Source organism: Neophocaena asiaeorientalis, unplaced genomic scaffold (genome assembly GCF_003031525.2).
Source record: "Neophocaena asiaeorientalis asiaeorientalis breed wild unplaced genomic scaffold, Neophocaena_asiaeorientalis_V1.1 scaffold295, whole genome shotgun sequence".
Taxonomy (NCBI): domain Eukaryota; kingdom Metazoa; phylum Chordata; class Mammalia; order Artiodactyla; family Phocoenidae; genus Neophocaena; species Neophocaena asiaeorientalis.
This window is the reverse complement of record NW_020174718.1, coordinates 1,255,417-1,271,506: the sequence shown is the minus strand read 5'-3', so window position 1 is coordinate 1,271,506 and position 16,090 is coordinate 1,255,417. Positions and strand designations below refer to the sequence as shown.

At 45.1% G+C, this 16,090-nt stretch overlaps 1 protein-coding gene across 2 annotated transcripts in view; it reads right to left on the bottom strand.

Moving 5' to 3' along the window:
* Nucleotides 1-5,935, bottom strand: part of LOC112409743 (ribose-phosphate pyrophosphokinase 2) — a 27,760-nt gene extending 21,825 nt beyond the window's left edge. The window contains exons 1-2 of one of the 2 annotated variants that reach the window (XM_024760050.1): nucleotides 5,881-5,935; nucleotides 927-1,110 (exon numbers count right to left, since the gene is read on the bottom strand). In XM_024760050.1, coding sequence (XP_024615818.1) covers nucleotides 927-1,031 — 105 coding nt within the window. In that variant the 5' untranslated portion in view covers nucleotides 1,032-1,110; nucleotides 5,881-5,935. Of the gene's footprint in view, nucleotides 1-926; nucleotides 1,111-4,256; nucleotides 4,276-5,880 lie in introns of those variants that run through there. The other variant, XM_024760051.1, reaches the window with a different exon arrangement.
* Between the last annotated feature and the right edge of the window lie 10,155 nt (nucleotides 5,936-16,090).

Here is a 16,090-nt window from a genome sequence, read left to right as displayed (position 1 = left end):
GGAGCCAGCAGAAACAGGAAGAGGCAAAGAAGGCTCTGCCAGAGTCTTCAGAGGGACTGCAGCCTGCTGGCAGCGTGACCTCTGACATCTGGCCTCCAGGACTGCGAGAGAGAGTACATTTCTGGCATTCTAAGTAAGCCTCCCAGTTTGTGGTCATTTGTTTTCGCAGGCCCAGCAAAGTAATACAATCCCCTTTCAAGTTCCCCTCCAACTCCAACTTCTCTGATTTTTCTTGAAGGCAGAGGCCGTATCTTCTTCAGTTTTTCTAGAAACTCACAAAGCCTCCTACAGTGCTAGTGTTACAAAAAGAATAATTCAACAATATTAACTTCATTCCTCTTGCAAGGTTAAAAAGAGATAATGGTATAAATTAAACTTGGTATCTTGAGATAACTGGAGACTCATATGCAGCTGTAAGAAACAATGCTGAGATGGTGCAACCTTGCCTCAGTTTCTCACGGTAACATCTTGCAAAACTAAGGTAGGATATCACAACTGGGATCCCGACATGGATACAATCCAGTGGTCTGCTCAGGACTTCCCCCAGTGTTTTATACTCACCAGGGTGTGTGTGTGTGTGTGTGTGTGTGTGTGTGTGTGTGTGACTTTAGTTCTATTCACCACCACAAAGGAAAACAATAATTTCATCCACTTTCATTATATGTAAAGTATAATAATTTTATATTATAGCAATGGTATTTTCATACCTGCAAAAATACACTTTATCTGTTTCTATATGTACAAATATTAACGTGATGGCTGGTCCAAAGACAAACCTTTGGTAGAGCCAACCAGAGAAGGCATATTTACTCCATCCTGACAGGAGAGAGCAGGCATTTCCCAGGGATTCAGAGGTACAAAGTGAAAAAATCAATGTAGCCGTTAAGGCAGAGCAGGTTCCTCCAACAGGAGCCCCGCCCCCATACCTTGTCCTTTTTGTCTTGGCGGGCGTAGGGGAAGCACGGGATCACGGCGGTCACCCTGGAGGATGATGCGATCTTGCAGGCGTTGATCATGATGAGGAGCTCCATCAGGTTGTCGTTGATTTCTCCGCAGCCACTCTGGATGATGTACACATCTTCTCCCCTCACACTTTCGCCAATCTCGACGCTAGGGGAAGGAACATGCCACCCGTTAACAGGAAAGCATCCCTGTGACCACCCCCAGGGTTGTGATTCCCTAGGACTTGGCAGGCAGTGGTCCTCGAGGGTATGACTTCTTCCACTGAGAGGAGACAGAACAAAATCAGCAAAGGGAAAAGTCACACGGGCGAGGTCTGGGGAGACCAGGCACAAGCTTCCAAGAGTCCTTACCCTCGTGGAGTCACAGAGGACGTGTGAATTCCCCCGGCAACGAGCTGTGACAACACACGTGAAGCACTGTCTCCCGGGGAAGCTCATTAGAGACTCAGTGCCTGGGGTTTTACGGGGGGCCAGGGACTCGGTGTTAACCACGTGGTTTACACTGTTCAGCAGTGAGCTATTCCCACAGGGAATGGCGGGAAACTTCACAAAAGCTAAGCTCCCAGAGGCCAGCCAAGGGCCACCTTGCAAAGGGACCTTTTTCATATATGAGGGGATCCCATATGCTCTTCAGAAATTGTCTCAGGTCTGTTACATTAACTCTTTTTGGCTCAATACTGTATTTTAGTTTTTCACTTTCGTTAACGTTACACATAACACATTGCTTAAAAAACTCCAATCCGTTCTGTAAGGCTTAAAACAAATAAACAGTGCAGAGGCAGCCAATTTCAACTCTCGACATGGTCTTTAGATATTTATTTTCAAAGTCCCTCCCTTACGTTTGTATTGCTTCATCTGGATTTTTTTTTTTTTTGGCGGTGCGCGGGCCTCTCACTGTCGTGGCCTCTCCCGTTGCGGAGCACAGGCTCCGGACGCACAGGCTCAGCGGCCATGGCTCACGGGCCCAGCCGCCCCGCGGCATGTGGGATCTTCCCAGACCGGCGCACGAATGCATGTCCCCTGCATCGGCAGGCGGACTCTCAACCACTGCGCCACCAGGCAAGCCCGTTCATCTGGATTTTTCATCCTAGGCGTCACGTGTTGACCCCTATCTCCTCCCCATCCCGTCGCCCGCACCCGTGTGCAGCCTTCCCATCTCATCTTGCCATCTTCCTCACATCGATCAGCATTTTCCAACTAAATCTGAGAGCTACAATTTTAACTGTGTCAGTGCCATTCAGAGCTGAGTCATTCAGTAAACTGAAAACCAAGTTCGTATTGCCCTTCTATGCACAACTTTTGGGGGTCTGTTTACCCTGGAGGAAATTATCCAACCTCTTCAACTACTAAGTTTTCCGAGTACTGCATACAAATGGCAGCCTCAACACTTGGCTAACAAACTAAATCCCACAATGTCAACGTCAAAGGCCTCGAGCGTGATCTCCATTCCTCGGCCTGCCCGAGTCTCTCCCTGAGCTGCCTTCTCTTTCCAGCTGTGCACAGCTGTCTCCTGGGGATTGCTTCCACCCCTTTCCTGCCCTCGATTTCCCACTTTCTGTACCCTTTCTTGGTGCACTTCCTTGTTTTACTGGTGGGCATCCTCCAGTAGCTTCTTGAGAAAGCAAATAGGAGCTAAAGTCTTTGAAAATTGCCTACCAGAAAGCTTCTGTATTTCAGGTACAGGATTCTGGGGGTTCAACAAGAGAACGAGTCAGCACAGCACTGGCATACATACACAGTTACCTGTATCCCTTCTCTTACAATCAGAAACCCATTATACACAATGGTATTGTTTCATTAAAAGAGCTAATTATTTCTAAAGAAAATGTAAACACAAATAGCATTTCGAATACCATATAGCAGTCTATCTGAATCAATGGAAGCTTCTACTCAACTTTAAACAGAATAATTAGAAGACAAAAATGCCATTTTTCAAGTTGACAGGATCTGAAAATGAGTTTTGATAACAGTGGGTCTTAACCTCGCACGTGCTCTGCCATGGATGGAAAGAGTACGATGCCAACCTCGGGATGAGCATGTGACAGACCGAATTCTGCATACTCCCTCCGAGCTTGAGTACCAAGGAGCTACGTGTAATCCCTTCGTGAACATCACATCAACTGCGAGGTGAAGTCAATCTGGAAATCACAGTATCATAAAGCTCAGGGGTCAATAATAGCCTGTGAGCTGAGAATGGGGTGGGCAGAATAATGGCCTCCCAAAGGTCCTCCCCAGGACCTTTGAACATATATGTTCGTTTATAGGGCAAAGGGGAAGCAAGGTGGCAGATGGAATTAAGGCTACTAGTCAGGTGACCGTAAAACAGGGAGATTACCCTTGATTATTCTAGTTGGCCCAGTGTGATTACAAGGGTCCTTAAAAATGGAAGAGGGAGAGAAAAGAGGTCAGAGAAAGAGATGTGAGGACTGACGTAGGGTCAGAGACGTGCTATGTGGCTGGTCCCGAAGATGGAAGAACGGGCCAAGAGCCAAGCAAAGTAGGCAGCCCCTGAGAGCTGGGAAAGCAGGTAATGGATTCTCCCCTAGAGCCTCCAGAAAGGAACACTGACCCACGATGCACTTCTAACCTGCAGAACTGTAAGACGTAACAGCAGCAGAGCCACCATGGGTCCACGAGGGCTAAAATGTTGTCTGGCCCCTTACAGAAAAGGTTTGCCAACAACTCCTGGTGTTATGACTGTTTAAGCCCCGAATTTCAGCTTCTCTGGCCTAGTTTTTCTAAGGAACCTCAATCCCCATATGACTAGCAGTCCAGGGGAAGACAGAAAATACATACAATCACCATGGCAACTTTTCCCCAAAGCTATTCCTGCTTCTACTCATAAAGATGGTCACGACTGATCTTTACCCTAGGTCTTTTTTTTTTTTTTTTACTCTAGGTCTCTTAAACACTGTGGCCAGGAGGCAGCATCCACTGCTCTTTACTGACCCTGAAATAAGAAGGCTGATGAGTTTATCTGAGCCACCAACGAATGGGTGTGGTAATTAAAAGATGGCCACAGACTAACACTTTTCCCATCAAGAAGTGCAGTCTATGGCTTCTTCCCCCGGATCTGGGAAGACTCCGTGCTTAACAACACAGTGCGACAGAAGTGACGATGCACTGACTTTGGGGCCCAGGCCTTAATAGACTGGGAGCTGCCACTTCCTGTGTTTTGGAATCCTTGTGCTTGGACCCCAGTTTCCACGCTCTAATAAGGAAGCTCCAGCAGCCCTGTGGGGAGAGATGCTGAGGTTCCTAACCAAGCTCTCAGGCCAAAGCTAGCCAACTTACCAGCCATGTGAGTGAGCCAGCTTAGAAGTGGACCCTCCAGCCCCAGATGCCACCACACAGGACAGAAACAAGCCTTCCTTGCTGAGCCCTGTTCAAACTGCAGGTCTGAGAGTCAAATAAACAATTAGTTTCAAGCCGTTGAGCTCTGGGGCGACTTTTTACACAACAGATAACCAGAACTTTGGGTCTCAGGATCCAGCTAGCTGCTCTGGGCATGTTAACTGACCAACATAATGGGTTAAAATAGACTTTCAGACACCATCATCAGTGCTGTCCTAGGACATCACTGTGGCACTTCAGTGGTCAATTGTAATGCTGGAGCCAACGTCTCCCTGCAGAGCTTAAATAATTTAGAGATGAGAAGGTAAAATCGTGAGGCTCTGTGTCCAATTAGTGTTTTTAAAATGGGTAATGGGAGGAGTTGAGGACCAGGCGCCACACCAGATTTCTCGTCTTGGTTCAGGGAGAGGTTCAGGAAGGGGCCCCTGGACATGAATTGTATCAATTATCTCTTCCTTTTGCCCTTCTGCTTCTCACCTCTAGGACCACACGGTAAAAACCGGATCACTAGTGCAGTATCTGATACAGGGAGTCCTCTTTATAAAAGAATCAACCTCTGGGCCTAGACAGTTCATGGGAAAGAGAAAAGTCAGTAAGTTAACCTTTTATAGTCTAGATATTAAAAACATAAAATGTAACTATATAGCAATTCCCAGACTTCAGGCTGAGTGGTTTCTGACACCTCATGATTTCTAATTATCGAGTGGTAGTTATAAAATACTCAAAACCAAATAAAAACTTTTCCTTGACTTATGTGACACCGCCGCCAGGAGACAAACTATCATCCCATTCTTCTGAAAGCTACTGCAACTTGAACAGGACTGCCAGATATTGTGGCATTCAAACATAAATACACTACCCTTCTCCAGAGCCCTGGACTTCCTCCGAGACCTCTGGATAAAACTCTGCCAAGTGGAATTCTTTAGCTGAAGGACTCGTGCAGTAACACCACCTGATACTCATTCACAAATGTTTCTTCACTTATATTATCATCAGGGTTGTGCAGTGGTGATTTCCCACCTGGAATAAGGGTCTCCCATATCCTAACAAGCTGAAAACAGCAACCTCCACCTTCTCTCCATGTAATAATAATAACCCCTCGGTATCTAAGCAATCTTTGCCCACCTCAAGGGCATCAAGATTCTCCTCCGATGTTTTCTCCTAGAAATTTCTAGTTCTAGGTTTTACATTTAGGCCTGCGATCCATTTCAAGTTCATTTTTGAAATGGTGGGAAGTATGGATGGACTTTTTTGGGTTTTTTTGCAGCTGCCAACAATTGTTCCAGCACCGCTTGTTGGAAATGTTGCCTGAACTGAATCTTTGCCAAAGATATCAAAACGATCGGTAACTTAAAAAAAAAAAAAAGATCAGTAAGTGAGTACAGCGGAAGATATTTAAGTGGGGGGAGAAATGGGACCAACTTGAAATTAGTCAAGAGCTGCGTGGACTCAGGAAAGTGGAAAAAAAGGAGCTGCTGGTCCGGCTTCAGAGGGGGCCACCAGCCTGACTTCACTGAACAGAGGCGACCGCTTCCTGTGGACCTGAGACATGGGCAGCACTTACATTCAAGCCATGGCCTTGCTGCGGGACACAGCAGAGTCCCAGGAAGACGAAGAAGCTGAAAAGAAAAAGTCCATCATCTCTGAAGCAGAAATGTTAGCACAGGGGATCCCAGCACGTGAGCCCTGGAGTTCTCAGGTTCTTTAAACCCTTTGCAGGACCACAGCCTCTGGAGAACTCAGAAGTCTGCACTCTGGCAGCTCAGGACTGTCACCTGGGAGCTTTTAAAAAGCCGACCCCGCAGCCCTCGGACCGGAATCTCTGGGGCAGGGCGGGTAAGAGGCACTTTCAACGGCCCCAGGCGAATCCAGCGCGCAGCCGGGGCTGGGGACGTGGGCGGGACGTTCCCTCGCGCGCACGGGGTTTGGGATCGGCCAGGCAGGAACGCGCTCGCCCCGGGCCGTCCCTCCCCGCGTCCCCCGCGGTTCCCGCCAGCTGCGCCCTCCTCCTCCCGTGCCCTGTGACCGCCCGGAGGTCTCTCTTCCGGGCTGGGGCCGCCCTCTTCGGCTTCTCCCGGACGCCGCGGTGGTGGCGCGGAGGCCGCGTAGTGGCCGTCCCGCCCCGGAAGGCGGAGCGGGCAGCCGCGGAGGGGGTCCCAGGTAAGCGCCGGCGCCGGCCCGGCACCGGAGCCGCGGGCCCAGCGCCCTCCCCGGCTGGGGGGGAGGATTGGAGGAAGAGCCCGAGGGTGCTGCGAGGCGGGTGCTGCGAGGCGTGGGCTGCTACACACCGAGGGCTGTAGGATGAGAAACCCTGGAGGGCCTGGCTCCGTGGGAGAGCTCCAGGCCCTAATCTTGACCTTTCTGTCCTGCTTCGCGGGGGAGAGTCAATGAACCAGGTTAACTGGGCACAGAGGGAGGGTGAGGGAGGGGCGATGAAGGTGCCTCGCAACCAGGAGCGACCCCCAACCTGGAATACCCCCAAACCCACTGCAGATCACTGGTGCAGATCACAAGGGTCTGCAAGCTGGCCTGCAGGCCAGATCCACATGCTGCCTGTTTGTACGAGAGAGCTAAGCATTATTTTACACTTGAACATTTGTGTATGTATGTGATAATAGCTACAATACCATTGAACCCCAATTAAGAGACACATTATCCCCTTCAGAAAGGAACTCCTTTCCTCTCATTAGTGAGTGTGTACTGCAAAAAATTGTATTCTATTATTACAGTTTGAATTTCATCAATAAAAACATTGTGAATTTTTTTCTCTCTTGTTATATAAGTACCTACATAATAATATCCTCTCCATTTTGCCTCTTGGCCCTCAAAGCCTAAATTATTTACCATCCAGTCCTTAGTCAAAGAAAAGAACTGTCCAGGGTTCTTGAAAAATTCACAGCGCCAGTGACCATCTGAGCCCTGACCCCAGGTGGAGGGGGCAAGGTTGCTCTCGATGTGATGTGCGATCGAACAAAGGCCCCTCCAGATTCCTCATTTTTAGGTAGATGTGGTGGTCCTCGTGCCAGCTTTCACAACCTCCTGCCTGTCGCTTTCTCAAAGGCCTGACCCCAGGAACGCAGTCCGCCCCGGTGGCCCCCAGCCAACGGGCAAAGGAACCTGCACATGGACATTTACAGCATCTTTATTCATAGCTGCCAGAACATGGAAGCAACCAAGATGTCTTCAGTAGGTGAATGGATACATAAACTGTGCTGCATCCAGACAGTGGAATATTATCCAGTGAAACAAAGAAATGAGCTCTCAAGCCATGAAAAGACACAAAGGAACCTCAAATGTGCATTACTAATTAAAAGAGACAGAAAAGGCTACATAGTGTATGATTCCAACTGTATGATATTCTGGAAAAGGCAAAACTACGGAGACAGTAAAATGATCAGTGGTTGCCAGGGGTTAGGGGGAGGGAGGGATGAATAGGTAGAGCACAGAGGATTTTTTGGGCAGTGAAACTATTCTGTATGATACTATAATGGTAGATACATGTCTATACGTTTGTCCAAACCCATAGAGTGAACCCTAATGTAAATTATTGACTTAGGTTGATGATGATGCGTCACTGTTGGTTCATCAATTGGAACAAATGTAGTACTCTGGTACAGAATGTTGATAGTTGAAGAGGCTATGCGTATGTGGAGGTATGCAGGAATTCCCCGTACTTTCCACTTGATTTTACTATGAACCCAAAACTGCTCTAAAAAAGTCAAGTCCAGGGCTTCCCTGGTGGCGCAGTGGTTGAGAGTCTGCCTGCCAATGCAGGGGACACGGGTTCGTGCCCCGGTCCCGGAAGATCCCACATGCTGTGGAGCGGCTGGGCCCGTGAGCCACAACTACTGAGCCTGCGCGTCTGGAGCTTGTGCTCCGCAACAAGAGAGGCCACGACAGTGAGAGGCCCGCGCACCGCGATGAAGAGTGGCCCCCGCTTGCCGCAACTAGAGAAAGCCCACGCACAGAAAAGAAGACCCAGCACAGCCAAAAATAAATAAATAAATGATTTTTAAAAAAAAAAAAAAAAAAAAAAGTCAAGTCCATTAAAAGAATGAAAAAAAAAGTAGGCCAAGGATCTGAATACATATTTTTCCAAAGAAAATATACAAATGGCTAATAAATACATGAAAAGATGATCAGCAAATGAAAACCATACTGATTCCACTTCACACCCATTAGGTTGGCTATAGTCAAGAAGACAGATAATGACAAGTGTTGGTGAGAATGTGGAGAAACCGGAACCCTCGTATACTGCTGGTAGGCATGTAAAATGGTGCAGCTTCTTTGGAAAACAATCTGGCAGTTCGTCAGTTAAACACAGAACTACCACCTGACCCAGCAATTCTACTCCTAAGTATATAGCCAAAAGAATTGAAAACAAGTACTCAGAGACATAGTTTACATGAGTGTTTATAGCAGCACTATTCCCAATAGCCAAAAGATGAAAACAACCCAGATGTCTATCAACTGAGGAGTGGATAAACAAAACGTGATCGTTCCATACAGTGGGATATTATTCAACCATAAAAAGGAATGAAGTTCTGATACGTGCTGTGACATGGATGAACCTCGAAAACAGTATGCTAGGTGAAAGAAGCCAAACACAAAGGACCACACATTGCACGATTCCATGTCCAGAATAGGCAAATCCATAGACAAGTAAATTAAGGGTTACCTAGGGCTGGGGGATGGGAGGATGGAGGGTCTAGGGGGTGACGGCTAAGGCGTGTGGGGTTTCTTTGGGGGTAATGAAAATGTTCTAAAATTGATTATGGAGATGGATGCACAGCTCTGTGAATATACTAAAAGCCATGGAATTTTATACTTTATATGAATAAACTGAATAGCATGTGAATTACATCTCAATAAGAGATATTTTAGAAGATAAGGACATTTCTTTATGACTCCAATACCATGATCACATCTCATATATTATGTCAGGTTGTCCTGCTATTAGGGATATTGAGGATGATATTGATTTAAGGTGGTGATGGTCTGATTCCTTCATTGTAAGGCTCTTTTCTACCCTCGCAAATGCTGATTTTCTAATTCTATCATCCTTGCCTGTCTACAAATATTCACTGGAATTCTCCAGTAAAGAAGAGCATCCCTTCATCTCCTACAGCTATACGTGGTTACCCTAAAATATAGTTTGTACTAGAAAATCAAGACACAAGTTTCGTTTTCTTCCTTTTAATGACCAGTTTTCAGAGTACGGAGTTTGGTATAAATGCTATCTCCCACTGAAAGGAACCAGGGTCCTTGGAGATCTAACAGGTCCAAGGTCTGGGGCAGGGGATGGACAACATGAGCCAAGACACCCTGCGTCAGCTCGTTCCAAGACAGGGACGAGTGTGTCTGCAGGATCAGGGAGCAGGCTTAACGTGGTTACGTCTTATCAAAAGTGGGACAGCGTGAACAGCAAAATTCATGGACTGATAATGGCCTGAAATGTACAAAATATCTAAAAAACAACAAGTTCATAACAATAGGCAATAAAATGAAAACCAGAAGTCAACTTCACGTGGACCCAATGAAGATGAATATTAAACTAATTCCTTTCCATGAAAATTGGTCATTAAAGAGTTCGCTTTCTTGAGAGGCAAGGTGAAGGTGGAATTAGCCGATTTCTCGGGTAATTACATATAATCTGAGGCTGCCCAGGGGAATTTCCTTTTCACGTGGGTTGGATCAGTCACTTGGGTTGGAAATTAGATCAAAGATAAAGACTCTGGTGCCCTCAGTGAATCTAAGGGAGCTGGATACGGCATACATAATTCAAGCAGAGGAGTCCAGCAAGTTAAGCGGCACAGGAATACCCAACCAGGGCAAAGATGGAAACGTGAGGAAGTTAATTGAGCTTCATTTTAGTGTGAGCCAAACAGAGAAGTGAAGGGTCTAAAGTAAGGACCAGAAAAGCAACTTGCTGCAAACCCTTTCTAGAATAAGGTAGCCACTGAGAGAAGGAATAATAACGTCACATGTGCATGTAACACTTGCTACACTGCAGGCCTTCACATCAACCCTGTGAGGTTGGTCTTATGACTCTCATCGCCATTTCACAGGTAAAGAAACTGGGAAACAGAGCAGTTAGGTAACTTGCTCAAAGTCACACATCTATGTAGTGGAGCCAGGCAGCTTTTACTACTGCACCCACTGCCTCTTACATCATTCCACCATGTAAGTGGGAGCAACTGAAGAAAGCTTTCCATTTTAGATCAATGTGATGTATAAAAAGGGTACTTCTTCCTTATGATAATTCTCGCTTCTAAAATATCACAGTAACACAATCTTGATAAAGATTATCCCTCCCACCCAACGTTTCTTGGGATGTTGTTGGAATGCCTCGGCCTCTCTTGTCTTCTTTGATCTTTCTACAAGCTCTCTTTGCCAACATCCAGGCCCATGACCTGGTAAATCCTGATGATTTACATGCTCATATCTCCAGCTCAGACCTCTCTCCTGAGGGCTAGGCTTGAACATCCAACTCTATAATGGGTGGGCAAACCAAGGCCAAATTCTGTTCACAGCCTGTTTCATTAAGAAAGTTTTACACACTCACATACAGATGAAAATTTTCATTGACATGTTGTCTATGGCTGCTCTGTGCCACAAGGACAGAGTTGAGGAGTTGTGGCAGAGATCATGTGGCTTTAAGGCCTAAATATTTACTATTTGGTCCTTTACAGAAAAAAATGGGCCTCTTCAATGAGAAGCCTTCTTCTCCCCCCACTCCAGCCTGCCCAGCTTTACTGAGGTATAATTGGCATATACCTTGTGTAAGCTTAGAGTGTACGATGTGTTGATTTGATACACTTATATATTACAAAATGATCACCACCATAGTGTCGGCTAACACCTTCAGCACATAATTATGATTTCCTTCCTGTGGTGAGAACAACTAAGATCCACTTGCTTAGCAATTTTCAAAAATATAATACAGTATTATTAGCTATAATCACCATGCTGCACATTAGATGCCCAGAGCTCATTAATCTTACAGCTGAAAGCATGTTCCTGTGGCCAGTATCTTCCCCTTTCCCCCACCCCCCAGCCCTTGATTCTGATCTTCCCATTACTTTTCCTGTGCCGAGGCTGTTAGTTCTGTGTGCAAAGTCTCAACCTCAAGTCCGTTCACTTCTGTCCATCTCCATGGCCACCAGTCAGCCCCGGCCTTGGCCTCCTGCGTGATATTTGGTCCCAAGATCTTTGCCTCTCCAGTTCCTTTCCACGCCAACAATCAGAATGATTTTTTTTGTAATCAAAGCTAATTATATCACGTCACTCCCCTGCTTACAACCTGTCAATGGCTTCTCATTGTGCTTGGAATTTGGCCCTGCTTAACCCTCCAACTTCATGTGCCCTCACTGAACTTCAGCTTCTCTTGTCTCCTTCCTACAACACAAACAGCCCTCCTGGCCACAGGACCTTTGCATATGTGCCTTCCTCTCTCAGGAAGCTCTTTCCACTGACTCCTCCATCACAGGCTTGGCTCCTTTGATCTCCTGGCCTCAGTTTATAAATGTCACTTCTTTAATCTCCCCACAAACCACAATTCTCTTTCCTCTCCACTTTTTCTTTACCTCCTTGCTCCTTGTGTTGGCTGCCTTCATAGCATTTACCTTAATCTGTAATTATCATCTTGCTGCTTTTAGTTGCACATTACCTATTGACTAGACTGTAAGTAACACAGTCAGGGATTGGGTCAGTCTTGGTCACAGATTTATCTTCAGAGTCTAGCACAGGGGTTGGCCAGATGGTAAATATTCTCAGCTTTATGACCATAGGGTCTCTGTTACAACTACTCAAGTCTGCAGTTGTAGCACAAAAGCAGCCACACATGTAAATAAATGCATGTGGCTGTGTTTCAATAAAACTTCATTTATAGACACTGCAATTTAACTGTGTGTCATGAAATATTATTTTTTCCCCTCCATACTTAAAAATGTAAAAACCATTCTTAGCTCAAAGGCTGTACAGAAACGGGGGGCAGGTTAGATCTGGCCCCCAGGCTATGAGTTTGACAATCCTTCATCTAGCACATGGCTTGGCAGATTCTCATCATTTTTGTTTTTCTTTTTTGGGGGAATAAAGAAGACAGGCAGGGAAGAACTTAAAAATCAGAAATATTCTCCAACCAATACTCCTTAAATATGTGTGTGGAGAGAGCAAACACATGGTTAAATGAAAATGTGATTATTTTGCAATTGACATGATCAACATAGACAGCAACCAAAAGTCCCTTCATCATTTGGCATCTTCCTAAAGATCCATTTCTCTTTATGCTGTGCAGACAGAGCCACTCTCATAAACACTCCAGCGATAAAATAGGAATTAGTATCAAGTGCCCCCTAGAAACTTCTTAGAGCCATGAGGAATAACTCAACAAAACATGTTTTTCTGGACACACACACACACAAACACACCCTTAATCTTTCCAGTTCGATCACTGACTTTTTGTCCCTCTGGATTCTGAATTGCCCCATCCTTTTCTTCTCTTTCCCCAGAATGTTGAGACACTTTTCCTTGGAGGAATTGGTAGTGAATGCAAAACTAGCACCCAATTTAATGGTGCATCTGCTCTTAATTGTGGTTGTTTTATTCTTGGCCTCGCTCTGTAGACCACCATCCTCTTTTCCTGCCATCATCCACGCCATTTGGGCTGTGATGTAACGCGATTTCTCTTTATGCTCCCATATTACAGATCTCTTGTTCCTCAGGCTCAGAGGAGTCATTTAAAAATATACAAACTGTTTACGTCACCTAATTAATTTAGCAAAGGTACTGGGGAAATGTTGAAAACAGTGTTTTCTTTGTATTCATTTTAAAAGTGTTTATTTTTGAAAATAGTGTTTATTTTTTAAAACAGATAAAATGAATACCTTTGGAAACCTTTTTCTTTTTCTCCAAAATAAAATTCTAAAGTATGTCAACGAGTTCAGCATGTACTTTCTGAAGGTTTATCATATATAAGAATCTGATCTACAAGCACAGCTTTACATAGGCTGCTGCTTTGGCATTTCTGGAATGTTAAGAAAACAAGTCTTAAAGTGTAAACCTAGATAATGCTTTAATAAAAGCTACCACAGCAGGACAGACGGCGCTGTTTTGCCTGAGCGAGCGGCAGCCCTCTACTGCTGTGCTTCGGCACAACTCATCTCGTGTGATGAGCTTACTTTCGGCCCTGTCATAAGATAAACTACAACAGCTTTTTAACAAAAAAAAATGTTCATTTCCCTAAATATCAACGTATGATAACAACTACCTATCTATCAGTTCTCAGAAGCGTGATATGATTTTCCTGATCTTTTAAAAGAGGAATAATGTGACCTTATTCAGGCTTGAGAAAGCTTCAGCTCAAGTGTCTTTGGGGAAAAAGCCACTCTTAGTTAATTATTAAACTCCACTGGCACTCCTTCAAGGTTACACTATCATAGCAAGAGAAAGGCTGCAGCAAGTCATGATCAGGAATTTTAGTTCCAACACACTCCTCTGGAATATTTAGACCCTTAAATTGCAGGTGCTTTAAATTAAGTCAATAAAATACATTTAATAAACACCCACCTTGTGTGAAACACAAAGCATCAAGTATAAATCCTATCAGTTTAATATAGAAAAAGTAAGGCAGCCAAGGTTAGTGGTGGGCAAGGATTTGAACTCCCTGTTTTCTGTGTATAAGTTTGATTTTTTTTTTTTAAACATTGAAACACAGAAGATAATTGCTCACTCTTCGATATTGGATCGGGTGAGACGTCCTTTGGGAACCAGTGGGATGCTAAATATCTGATGACAGGCCACTGGTGAAATGAATGTATTTTATGACTGCAACGGGAATAAAATTAATATAAAAATCATATGTAAATAAAATTATAACTATGTTCCCTTTTAGGCTCTAAATAAACTAAACTGTATCATCCGACACTGCTCACCAAGTAATCTAAGGGGTACCACATTGCTCCTTAATTTTCTACTACTTTCCAAATCATTCCTGATTTTTAGGAATTGTCCACATGATCTTTTGTTTGATGCAGCCATGACCAGCTAAACCATGTCCCTGTCTGAGCTGTGATTTGACACAAGGAACCACATCTAATTCATCCAATGATGTCCCCCTTATACGGATGTCACTAGGGCCCCAATGGCAGCTCTTGGATTTGTTGCAGCCTAGGGGCCACCAGGCTAGGTACTCCAGATCTGAGCTGGCTCAGCCTGTGGGTACCAGAGCTTTCTACATGGCGTGGACCACGAGAACTATGGTTCTTCAGACATGGGGCCACCAACGTCCCCTGTTCCAGCCTGCTGGGCACCGTACACTGGCACCGACCCCTCGCCTGCCAGAGAGCCGTACTGTCTGGTGATTTCGTACCTAATCAGCAGAGAATGTATGTTAATAGCAACCATATTATTCTCAGTGCTTAATTCACTTTCAACTTTTGACGAACCAATAGCAAATTAATAAGAACATTTTCCAGCCACTTTTTCTAGCTGGGATAGTAACATATTTAATATCTCTATTAATTTACCAAGTCACGCAGCCTCCCCAGTGATCGGTTGTCACGACATTCAACGACTTGGCAAAACCTGGTACTAAGTTTATATTAGAATGCACGTTGTTAATTATTCTTACTAGTCATAGCAGCTGCTATCTTGCTGTTTACCAATTAATAGAGAAATACAACAATTTCAGGTTGAAACATGAAATGACTGATACTGAACCATTTATGACCTACAAGAACAGCTATTTCATGTGATTCCACCTGGGAGTTCTAACAACGTGAAGGCCAGTACTGTAGAATACACTCCCTGATAAATATGCTTTTCTCGTGGCCAGTGGTTCTCAATCAGGGACGCATTTGCCCCCTAGGGGACATGTGACAATGTCTGGAAACATTTCTGTTTGTCTCATCTTGGGGGTTAATGCTGGCAACTAGTGAGCAGAGACCAAGGACACAGCTAAACATCTTACAATGCAGAAGATAGCCCACCACAAAGAAGTATCCAGACCAAAATGCCGAGATCGCTGAGGCTAACGAATCCTGATCCAGGAGGATTTGTAGACTAGATGGCCATGTATGTGTGCGTAGCTGTGTCTTACAGCTATAGCTCTTTCCTCTTCTTCTGGCCCTTTATCTGCGTTTAATCTTTACTAGTACACACCTTCTGTTTGATTAACTTGGTGAAGAAAAATCCATTGAAATTCAGAAGGTAGGAAACTGGTAAACCAGAGATCAATACAGAAGCCTTCCTGTGATGATAAAACAATCTTAGGGCTTCCCTGGTGGCACAGTGGTTGAGAGTCCGCCTGCCGATGCAGGGGACACGGGTTCGTGCCCCGGTCCGGGAGGATCCCACATGCCGCGGAGCGACTAGGCCCGTGAGCCATGGCCACTGAGTCTGCGCGTCTGGAGCCTGTGCTCCGGCAAGGGGAGAGGCCACAACAGTGAGAGGCCCGTGTACTGCAAAAAAAATATATATATATATCTTAAGAGAAATTAAATGAGTGATGCCACTGTCTGCTGTGCCAACACGGAATTCAGGTCTATACCAGTATGCTCTCATTTTCTTCCAAACTTGTCACCTACAAGATGCCCTAACAGACCCTCTGATCTACCGACATTGGTTTACCTAATTGTCTTAAGATATCATGTTCTTTCTGGAATTTTTGCTTTCATCCTCCCCACACCTGAACTCAGTTGTATATTAGACCTTATTTCTCACTTGTGCCACTTACTACAGTAATGTTCATGGACACCTTACTTGTTCAATGTGCG